Source organism: Bison bison, unplaced genomic scaffold, assembly GCF_000754665.1.
Source record: "Bison bison bison isolate TAMUID 2011002044 unplaced genomic scaffold, Bison_UMD1.0 scf7180017864270, whole genome shotgun sequence".
In the NCBI taxonomy this organism is placed as follows: domain Eukaryota; kingdom Metazoa; phylum Chordata; class Mammalia; order Artiodactyla; family Bovidae; genus Bison; species Bison bison.
The window spans coordinates 6826887-6839156 of NW_011494842.1; the positions used below are offsets into that span (position 1 = coordinate 6826887).

At 41.6% G+C, this 12270-nt stretch overlaps 1 protein-coding gene across 1 annotated transcript in view; it reads right to left on the reverse strand.

Moving 5' to 3' along the window:
• Nucleotides 1–12270, reverse strand: part of LOC104995006 (chromosome unknown open reading frame, human C6orf106) — a 109344-nt gene that overhangs the window by 94788 nt on the left and 2286 nt on the right. Inside the window, exon 2 of the mRNA XM_010848723.1 lies at nucleotides 12068–12106. Within this exon, the coding sequence (XP_010847025.1) occupies nucleotides 12068–12106 (39 nt within the window). The remainder of the gene's footprint in view (nucleotides 1–12067; nucleotides 12107–12270) is intronic.

Here is a 12270-nt window from a genome sequence, read left to right on the forward strand (position 1 = left end):
TGTGCCCTAGAGCCTGCGAGTTAAAACTCCTGAGGCCCTCACGCCCTAGAGCCCAGGCTGCGCAACAAGAGAAGCCACCCCAAGAAGCCCGCACACCCAGACTAGAGAAAGCCCGGGCGCAGCCAAAGGTAAAACAAATAATACAAATTTTTAAAAAGAGCTAAACCTCTTCGGTGAGTTTTGGGTCCCTAAAAAGTTCAAATTATGAAGTGTGTTCTCTGACAATACCTCATGAGTAAATTCAGTCAAGCACACTACTAGATGTTTGACTTACATATTTTGCTCTTAATACACCAAAACAAAGGTTTAACATGGAATCACTAGATGAGAATCTGTTAATACAGTGAAGGAATTCTACTATATTTGAAGAGACCAAATCCACCAATGCATGGGGTTTTTTTGTTGCTGCTGCTTTCTGTTGGTTTTTACTGTGTGTTTTTTCTTACTGAAGTATAGTTGATTTACAATGTATTAATTTCACTATTGCCCTGTCAATTTAAAAAGAGTATCTATTTGATCAGCCTATCCAAGTACTTTGACAGCTAATTCAGTACCCACTGAAGCTAAAGAGGTGCAAGAGATATGGTACTCACTACTCTGGATAGGAAGAATTATTATTCAAATAGCAATACCACTATGAAAAATTTTTATACACATTTAACTTTTTATATGTATATACAAATATATGAACTTCCCTGGTGGACCAGTGGTAAAGAATCCACCTGCCAATGCAGGAGACACAGTTTGATCCCTGGGTGAAGAAGATCCCCTGGAGAAGGAAATGGCGACCCACTCCAGTATTCTTGCCTGGGAAATCCATGGACAGAGAAGCCTGGCGGGCTACAGTCCATGGGGTCGCAAGAGTCAGACACGACTGAGCGACTAAACCATCACCAGCACCACCCTGCTTGCTACCTGCTTATAATGCTTTTTAAGTTTTTCCTCAATAAAACATAATGGAAGGGCTTCCCTGATGGCTCAGTGGTGAACTGCCTGTGAATGCAGGAGCCATGGGTTCGATCCCTGGTCCAGGAAGATCCCACATGCGTGAAGCAACTAGACCCGTGTGCCTCTAAGTACTGAGCCTGTGCTCTAGAACCCAGGAACTGCAACTCCTGAAACCCACGCTCTAGAGCCCTCGGGCTGCAACGAGAAGCCACTACAACGAGACGCTCCGTGCACACTGCAACGAAGAGCACAGCTAAAAATAAAAGCTTTGAAAATATACATATAATGGCACAGATCCAAGAGAACTTTAGAAAGTTTACAGAATACTTTCCCCATTCATATCTACATAACTACAAATGTTACCTAGTTTTGAATAACACATTCTCTCATAAACTGATTACAAAGGATATTTAGCACAAGCAGACAGGCCTGGAAAGGCAGATATATAATATGGTGGAACCAACCTGTAGAGGGTTCAAATTTCTTCCAGAAATGATATTTTTGTTGGCTACTTAAATTTTAATTTGCTTTCATGTCATGTACACCCAAATTAAACCTACAAACAAAAAAGCCTGAAAGGAAGCTTAGTTTATAGAACTTGTTTCTTCTAACAGCACTAGACTTCAAGACTTCCATACAAATGAAATATTTACTCTCATCTACCTTCAGGCAGGTATTTATTAGTACTTTAACAAGTATTTATTGAGCACCTACACATACACAGCATTGCATCGGCTGCTTAGGGAGAAACAAAGGCTGTTAGGGGACATGTTTATCTCCAGGGTGTGTACTATATATGACATCTGTGTGTTGCAAAGAATCGTACATGATGTTAGTAAAAAGGCAAGAGTGGAGTTCAGAGAAGACAGCACTACCAAGAATTAATGTCCCAATTAAAAAAAAAAAGGATTTCATGAGGTATAAAGAGGAAATAATAGCATTCTAGGTAGAAGAAAAAAGTCAAAAGTTGGAAAAGCCAAAGCATGTGTGGCAAATCAGCAGGCGGCCAGCTTGAAAGGGGCAGCTGCTGTTGCTGCTGCTAAGTCGCTCCAGTCGTGTCCGAGTCTATGCGAACCCAAAGACGGCAGCCCACCAGGAGAGGAGCACAATATCCATCACAAAAGACATGCCCGCTGGATCACTCTAAGGAGAGTCCTAAAAGTCAAGCTAAAAGCTCTCTTCTCTCTACCTGGCCGGCAACCAAGCCCAAAGATTTCTGAAAAAGGAAGGGCCCTGATCAAAGCTGTGATTCAGAAAGACTGACCTAGTACTGGGATATCCACAAAACGGACTGGAGGAGGAGAGCCTGGTGCAAAACACCAGTTTGGAGACTATTCCAATGTTACCCTGTTAAAGTGGTAATATAATCTATCAACTAAAGTGATGCCAAGGAGAATGGAAAAAAGACAGTTGGGACGTGCACTGCAGAGTGGAAATGAACTGGATTTGGCAAATGATCTGGGGTGTTCAGGAAGGAGAGGGCACAGGAAATAAGTCAGTTTGAGGCTTCTGTCTGCAAGACCACTGGGGCTGTTAACAGAACAGAGAAAAGTCAGAAAAAGTGGAAAGACTGGGGTGGGCTAGAAGGGACTGATCTTTTCAACACACATTTAGTTTGGGTGCCGATAGAACATGCATACATTTTTTCCCCAAACAGAAAACCGTGCACACTTTTCTTGACCAATTTTCAGTGGCGGGCAAAGATAGTAAATGAATGAATGTGCATGAACGTGAAGTCACTCAGTCGTGTCCGACTCTCTGCGACTCCATGGACTGTAGCCTACCAGGGTCCTCTGTCCATGGGATTTTCCAGGCAATGGTACTGGAGTGGATTGCCATTTCCTTCTCCAAGGGATCTTCCCAACCCAGGGATCGAACCCCGGTCTCCCGCATTGTAGACAGACGCTTTACCGTCTGAGCCGCCAGGGAAGTCTAAAGATAGTGAAGTACATACTAGATAAAAGTGAAGGGTGCATTTAGTGCAGAGTCAATGAGAAGCCAGTTCCAGAGCATATGATGTGACAAAACTAAACTACAGAATAAAGACGGACTCCTACCTCAACAAAATGCAAAAATTAACTAAAAATAGATCAGTGACCTAAATATAAGAACTGAAACCGTAAGATTCTTAGGAAAAAAACAGAGGTAATCTTCAAGATCTTGGATAAGCAATGAATTATTAGCTGTAACACCAAAAGCGCAAGCAGCAACAAAAAATTAAACTTGACCTCATTAAAATTAAAAACATTTATGCACCAAAGGACATTAACAAGAAAATTTAAAAGACAATCCACAGAACTGGAGAAAATATTTGTAAATCATATCTGATAAGGGTCTATAAGAACTCTTACAACCGAACAATAAAAAGACAGTCCAGTTAGAAAACCAGCAAAGGACCTGAACAGATGTTTCACCAATAAAGATATAAATGGCCAACAAACATATAAAAAGACATTCAATATGATGAGTAATCAGAGAAATGCAAATCAATCTCACAATGAGGCACCTCTTTAGACTCACTTTAATATAAAAATGGCATACAAGTGTTAGCAAGTTTGTACAAAAATTGGAACAGACCCTCAACCTTGCTAGGGGAATGTATCAGATTGCTGCAAAAGTAACTGCGGTTTTGCTCTGTTGAATTTTGATGTTTGATATTGGAATACATTCTTAAATAAATGTGGTTATGTTTAATGCACATTTCTCGCTTCACTTTTCTTGCTAATGACTTGCTGTTTATTTTACATTTATTTTAGACTACGGAAATGATGTTAGACAAAAAGCAAAGTCAAGTGATTTTCTTATTCAAGTTCAATATGGGTCATAAAACAGTGGAGACAACTCTCAACATCAACAGTGCACGTGGCCCAGGAACTGCGAACAAACACACAGTGCAGTGGCGGTTCAAGAAGTAGCGCAAAGGCAGCAGGAGAGCCTTGAAGACGAGGGGCACAGCAGCCAGCCATCAGAAGATGACAGTGACAACTCAGAGACCAAAGCTGATTCTCTTACAACTACAGGAGAAGTTGCTGTCGAACACTCCATGGTCGTTTGACATTTGAAGCAAACTGAAAAGGTGAAAAAGCTGGGTAAATGAGTGCCCCTTGAGCTGCCCCAAGATTGCCGGGAGAAATATCAATAACCTCAGATATGCAGATGACACCACCCTTATGGCAGAAAGTGAAGAGGAACTCAAAAGCCTCTTGATGAAAGTGAAAGTGGAGAGTGAAAAAGTTGGCTTAAAGCTCAACATTCAGAAAACAAAGATCATGGCATCTGGTCCCATCACTTCGTGGGGAAAAGATGGGGAAACAGTGGAAACAGTGTCAGACTTTAGTTTTTTGGGCTCCAAAATCACTGCAGATGGTGACTGCAGCCATGAAATTAAAAGATGCTTTACTCCTTGGAAGGAAAGTTATGACCAACCTAGAGAGCATATTCAAAAGCAGAGACATTACTTGGCCAACAAAGGTCCGTCTAGTCAAGGCTATGGTTTTTCCAGTGGTCATGTATGGATTTGAGAGTTGGACTGTGAAGAAGAAGGCTGAGCGCCGAAGCATTGATGCTTCTGAACTGTGGTGTTGGAGAAGACTCTTGAGAGTCCCTTGGACTGCAAGGAGATCCAACCAGGCCATTCTGAAGGAGATCAGCCCTGGGATTTCTTTGGAGGGAATGATGCTGAAGCTGAAACTCCAGTACTTTGGCCACCTCATGCAAAGAGTTGACTCATTGGAAAAGACTCTGATGCTGGGAGGGATTGGGGGCAGGAGGAGAAGGGGATGACAGAGGATGAGATGGCTGGATGGCAACACTGACTCGATGGACGTGAGTCTGAGTGAACTCTGGGAGTTGGTGATGGACAAGGAGGCCTGGCCTGCTGCGATTCACAGGGTCGCGAGGAGTCGGACACAACTGAGCGACTGAACTGAAACTGAACTGAGCTGCCCCAAATAAAAAATTCAGTGTTTTGAAGTGTCTTCTCTTATTCTATGCAACAATGAACCATTTCTCAGATTGTGACATGCGATGAAAAGTGAATTCTAGGGCTTCCCTGGTGGCTCAGTGGTAAAGAACCCATCTGCAAAAGCAGGAAACACAGGTTCGATCCCTGGTCCAGGAAGATCCCACACATGTTGGGGAGCAACCAAGCCTATGCACCACAACCATTGAGCCCGTGCTCTAGAGCCTGGGAGCCCCAACTACTGAACCCACGTGCTGCAACCACTGAAGCCCGTGCACACTAGAGTCCATGCTCCCCAACTAAAGAAGCCACTGCAATGAGAAGCCCTTGCACCACAAGTAGAGAGAAGCCCCCGCTTGCCACAACGAACGAAGAGCCAACACAGCAATGAAGACCCAGCACAGGCAAAAAAATACATAAATAAAAATTTTTTTAAAGTGGATTGTATACAACTGTTGATGATCGGCTCATGCTTGGGAGAGAGAAGAAGGTCCAACGCCAAACTTGCACCAAAAAAAGGTCATGGTCACTGCTTGGTGGTCTGCTGCCAGTCTGATCCACTACAGCTTTCTGAATCCTGGCAAAACCATTACATTTGAGAAGTAGAGACGTATGCTCAGCAAATGGATGAGATGCACCCAAACTGCAATGTCTGCAGCCACCTTGGTCAACAGAAAGGGCCCAATTCTTCATGACAACGCCTGACCACAGGTCACACAACCAACACTTCAGAAGTTGAATGAACTGGGCCACGAAGTTCTGCCTCATCCGTCATCTGACCTCTCACCAACCTCTCACCAAGGGACTACCACTTCAAGCATCTCAACAACTTGTTACAGGGAAAATGTAACAACCAGCAGGAGGCAGAAAATGCTTTCCAAGAGTTCATTGAATCCTGAAGCTCAGATGGTTACAAACTTAAAAACAAACTTGTTTCTCATTGGCAACAATGTGTTGATTGTAGTGGTTCCTATTTTGATTAATAAAGATGTGTTTGAGTCTAGACAGTCTGAAACTCCAATTACTTTTTCACCAACCTAATAAATGACTCAGCCACTGTAGAAAATAATTTGGTGGCTCCTCAGAAAGTTAAACATAGAATTACCATATCACCCAGCAATTCAACTATGTATATACCCAAAGAACTGAAAACAAGTACTCAAACAAATACATCAAAACTCATACTCATAGCACATATTCACATATTCACAATAGCCAAAAGGTGGAAATGGCTCAAAATGTCCACCAACAGATGAACAGACAAACTGCATTTACATACATACAATGGAATATTACACAGCCATTTAGTGGTTTGGTTACTAAGTTGTGTCTGACTCTTGCAACCCCATGGACTGTAGCCTGCCAGGCTCCTCTGTCCATGGGATTCTCCAGACAAGAGTACTGGAGTGGGTTGCCATTTCCTTCTCCAGGGGATCTTCCCAACCCAGGAATCAAACCCAAGTCTCTTGTATTCAGGCAGATTCTTTACCAACTGAGCTACAAGGGAAGCCACATAGCCATTAGAAGGAATGAAGTACTGATGGATATTAGACACAACACAGATGAAGTCTGAAAGAAGTCACACACAAAAAGGAAAAATATTTTGATTCCATTTATATGAAATATCCAGAATAGGTACATCCATAGAGAAAGAATTCAGACTGCCAGAGGCTGGGTGGAAAAAGGAATAGGAAGCAACTTCTTAGTGGGTGTGGGGTTTCCTTCTGGAGTGATGGAAATGTTTCAGCTAGATAAAGGTATGGTTGCACATTATGAAGACACTAATTGCCACTCAAATTGTTCACTTTACCATGGTTCGATTTTAAGTCAATTTCACCGCAATTTTTAAAAAATCAACAATATTCCAAAGCAAAAATAAAAATAAGCTCCAGCTCTTGTTCACTTCTGATCCCATTAACCACATTCTTGCCAAGCCAATCATCCAGACAGCTCCGTTCCACTTGCTCCTTCCTGGTTTCATTCAGGAAACCTAACATGACACAACTTTTCCATCAGTTCAAATCCCCCAGCCATGTCAAACCTTCTAAGAAATCTGCCCATAGTGAGCAGTCAATATTTGTGAATCGCTGGTTCTGTCTGATTCAGTCCATCCCTACCAGTTCTGAAGCTTTCCTCTGTTAATTCAGCATCAATATATAAATGTTTCTTCCTTATTGTCCCCAAGCTTTTTCTCTCTTAGTTTCAAGCATGTTCTTTCTCTACTAGAGAGCAAATGATAATAGAGGCTGTCTCCTGCTTTGTATTACACCATCTACCAGGGGTCCATCCAAAATACATTTGTTTAAATACTGTCTGGTTGAGGGAATTCTTTGGTAGTCCAGTGGTCAGGACTCGGCGCCCAGATTCAGTCCCTGGTCAGGGCACTAAGATCCCACAAGTCATGTGGCCAATAAATAAATAAATACTGTCAGGTTGAGTTTTTGCTGTTATATGCTAAACAAATTGGAGTGGGGAGTCGGAAGATAAGAGGTGGTAAAGAAACACCTCTACCCACCCTAGCTATAATGGAGACTAGTTCTGACTTGATATATAATCAGAAATGCAAGTCTCACAGCAACTGAATAGTACAGGACAACAAGGTAGCTTTTACCATCCTCCTTTTAAAACTAAAAGGAGCCTGGATGTACCATTTGCAAACTATTTTATACTATACCCAGAGTCCCAACCTTTTAGTGGGGAAGAAAGCCCAAAGTAAGAACTCCCAATCTTCTTAAAAATGCAAGAGCGTGGACAACACTCTATCACGTTATGCAACCTTTCCTACTGATCCTAAAGCTGCTGCTTGGCACACATTTTTAAAGGAAACCATCATTAACAAGTTTTAATCCGTCATAAAGGGACGTCTAGATTCATACGTATACACCAGCAAGTGCATCAGAAACTCATTTAGCATACATGTGACTGAGAAACGGATCTCGATCAGGCAGGGGAGGCATGGTGAGACCAGAGTACACCTGATTTTCACCTCTAGCTTCTGATTCCACTTCATTGCACAGCGGTTATACCTTCCTCTTACCCAGAACGGTACCTCTGACAAAGCTGAAAGTCTACAGGACATTATTTAACAAAAATGTTTTTCCCTGAGTTATTTTTCTTAAAAAACATCTGTTCCATCCATAATGGGTGCATGCAGTCTTCCAAAAAATAAACACTGCTTCCTGAAGATACCTGTAGGTAACCTAGGATGTTGCAACACCCAAACTGCAAAGCACTAGCCTAATGAATGCTGTTATTTAGTTGCTAGGTCATGTCCTGATCTTGTGAGACCCTACAGACTGTAGTCTGCCAGGCTTCTCTAGGTCCATGGGATTTTCCAGGCAAGAATACTGGAGCAGGTTGCCATTTCCTTCTCCAGGGGATCCTCCTGACCCAGGCATGAAACCCACGTCTCCTGCATTGGCAGGTGGAGTCTACCACTGGCCACCAGGGAAGGCTAGCCAAATGAACAGGAGGGACAGAACAACCAACACTGTGTACATGCTCGTCAAAGATAATTAACTTATCTCTATAATGAGAAATAGGGCTTTCTCAGGTGGCCCTAATGGTAAAGAACCTACCTCCTAACGCAGGAGACACGAGAGACGCATGTTCGATCTCAGCGTCCGGAAGATACCCTGGAGTAGAAATGGCAACCCACTCCAGGATTCTTGCCTGGAGAATCCTATGGACGGAGGAGCCCAGTGGTCTATCCATGGGGTCGCAAAAAGTTGAAAACAACTGAAGCGACTTAGCATGCACACATAATGAGAAATAACTTTCACGTTAATGTCCTCTTTTAACCTAGAAGTGTTATTCGCCTCTTGTCACAAATGCTAAAGAACAACTCACCTTGAAAACACAACAGAGACAAATGACTTAGAGGGAACACAACTGAATTTAAAATCTTATGCTGCACTAAACTGTACATTTAAAACTGATTAAAAATGGTAAATTTTATATTATGTATATCACACCACAATTAAACTCCGCTCTCAATCCTGTTGGTTTTTGTTGGGGAAAAAATAAATCTATCAGATTACATTAAAGGATGAGAAACCATTAAATTGAATATTTTTAAATTATGTATGGTTGAAAACTTCTAGTGATTTGTATTAATAGAGGCTTTCTGATCTTTTAAGGAAGGTGTTTATTAGATATTCATCTCCAAGGAGGACACAAACAAATGAAAAAAGCTTAAATTACAGTAAGAAAGATTTAGTTTTGACATAATTCTAACTAGCAAGGTAATTAAACACTATAATAAGGTACCATGCAAATCTCTGCCCTTGAGGATTCAAGAATAAGCTACCTGGAAGAGTTAAATGCAATCTTACAGGAAAAACTGGAATGAACCAGAGAATCTTAAGCCAGCTTCCAGTTTCAGAATTCCAAGTTCTATACTCACAGCCTAATACTGTCTTTAGAAGACATTCACCTATACAATGTTATTCTAATATACAAATCATCTCAGTTTTGCTGCAGATACTGGGTTCCTTCACAATACCATTTATGTACTTTAGATACTCAGGAACTGAAAATTGACTACTTTTGTTAAGAGGCAGTTCCACCAATCTCTGGCAACATGGCTGCCAGCTCAGGTATAAACAGTACAAAACTGAAATAATACTGGGTTCTAAATTAAGAAGAAATACCTACATAGTACACATCCAACCTAAGACTAAAAAAAATCTGTGTGCAGGGTAGGTAATTTATAAGGCCAAAACATTCAATTTTGTCAGTTTTCAACAGTTTCTTAAAAAGTTGCTGGTTAACAACAGAAAATAAATTCTTACTTTTGAAAACAAATACATTGTCTTTCCAAATAGGGTTTCATTTTAGAAGACTCATTTTAAGCCTTCATTTTAAAACTTTTATTTTTATTTTACCACATTTTTTTAAACCATCACTAGACAACTGAATGGCGGTTATTTATTACAACCCAAAACAGGCACTTAGGAAGTCAGAGGTTATTCATCTCAAACTCAACAGGTTAACCACAGCAATTTGAGAGAAGTTTTGGCAACCTGTATCAGGACTATCTCAGAAGTTTTCAAAGTCAGACACTAAATGACGCTTAAAAACAATACATTTCTAGACTTTAGATATTTAACACACAAATATTTTGACTAAGTATGCATTCATGTATTTTATTTTAGCTAGAATTTATTAATTATAATTAGTATTTGTTTAAAATAAAAATCTAACAAGGCAAATTTAGCCAGGTCAACACTGGAATCAAAACACAATACTGGATTATGACGCTAACTGCTTTCATTGGAAAAAGAATAACAACCCTTACTTCCTTTCGTTCACAGATTTTTCACTTTATAATCAAAGAAAATAAATAACATATGACTTCCACAGTCAAAAAAATAGGTAATGTACTTACAGCTGAGTTATCACTTCACAGTCTGGATTCTTAAGAAGCTACTGACTTCTAACTGCTTTAGAACCAGAATACATTTTTAATGGCTCACTCCTTCGCTCAGAAATGTATCACACCTTGTTTTACACAGAGATAACATCTTCTCAGAACACATGCTACTCTGCCACTAAGCTTAATAATTTTTAGATAAAATTCAAATAAAATTTTTATAATGCAACCATAATTTTTTTTTCTTATCCGCACTGAGCCTCACCTTTCACACCACTTAAAAACAATCTTAGACGTTAAACACATATACCTCAAGCATATAAAATTCATTACACTGTCTTTGTAGCCATAATAATTGGACTAATAAATACTGACTCTAAAAAACTAAAAACTTATTAGGGCAGGATTTAAATGGTACAACTCACAAGAGGGTAGGGAGAAATAATGATTTCTACCAAACTGGCAGCAACAATATGCCAAGTTTCCTATGCTGAACTAGTGTAAACAGGAAGAAAAGGACCTGGGGGTGGGAAGCAGGCAGGCAAGGGCACAACCCTCCTCAAGACATAGCTTTACTTCCAAATTTCACCAGGGTAATACCTCTGCTCAATGTTTCCAATAACCCATGCCACTCTCTATTAAACACACAGGCTGGTGCTCAGAAAACGACTGGAAGCTGTAGTCCCTGTTGGACATAAAAGTGGGGATCAGAAATACTTCTTAAAAAAAAAAAATACTTCTAAACATCTAGGAAGTCAACCCCACTCTTACTATATCAACTTTAATGATAAAACAACAGGAACCACCAATGATGTTACACACAAAAATATTCACACATCACCTTTGGAGCCACCACAGCTACAAAACTCTCATTTATACGATGAGCACCACTCAGGATAGGGTTGCATGAGAAAGGCGATAAAGACAAAGCTTACAAACTCTTTTTCTGGCATTGCTTGAGGCATCAAGTAGACACGGAATAAAGGGGAGCCTGGCTCTGTAAGTCATGCCAAAAGAAACAAGATTCCACATGCCAGGGGACTGAGCGCCCAACACAGAGAGCAAAGGGCAATCATCTTATGGCTTTCTGACCAAAGAAAGATGAGCTACTTCACCTGAAATCCTTTCAAAGGAAGTCTACTGGTCTCCACTTCATCACTCACCTAGAGTGAACTCGACAAGCCCTCCTCAGAGAACAAGGGGGAAACCTTGCTTACCAGAAACAGCAAGTGCTCCACCCAAAACCAAGAAACACCTCTGTAGTCGAAGTTATCACGGCCCTCTGTCCCAAATCAGTCTTCTACAAGAAGACTCCAGGCCAAAAAGTCAAGTTCTCCATTTTCCCAAACGGCTAACAACCCAGCATTTTTTTTCCCGTAAGTGCCTCTGAGAGAAGCCCCTCTCCCTTCCCGCACTCTGGAGCCCAGAGCTCCAATCCCGTCAGAAAAGTTCCCTCCCGCAGGATAACCTCCTCTCCTTCACTTTTCCCCCCAGACCCTGCCCCCCGGGTCTAGCACGCCCGGTCCTCCATTAGTAGATCCCACCCCTTCCCTGGCACAGCTCTTCGGAAAGTCCTCTTTCTTACCCTACTCACTTGTCCTTCCCTGTAAAGTTTTCCCCTTTTTCCTGTCTGTTCTCGAATGGAGACATACACTTTAAGAGAGACGCACACAAATGTTCTTAACTCCCAAGTCTCACCCGTGCGCCAGGTTCTGCCCATAGCACCCAATTCTCTCCCAGAGTTTCCCCTCAACCCCCGTCATCTTCAGCCTCTAACTCCATACCCCAAGCTTTTTTTCCACTCCGCAAGTTCGGATTTTCCGCTTTACTTTTAGCCAACACCACGGCCCCCTTCTTCCCAGGTGGACCCCGTTCCTCGATGCTAAAGCCCTTTTCCTCCTCTTCCCACGGTCCTCGGCGGCTAAGAACACTCCTCGGAACCTCAGCCCCAGCTCCCCCCCCCCACCTCCCTTCCGCCTCTCCAGCC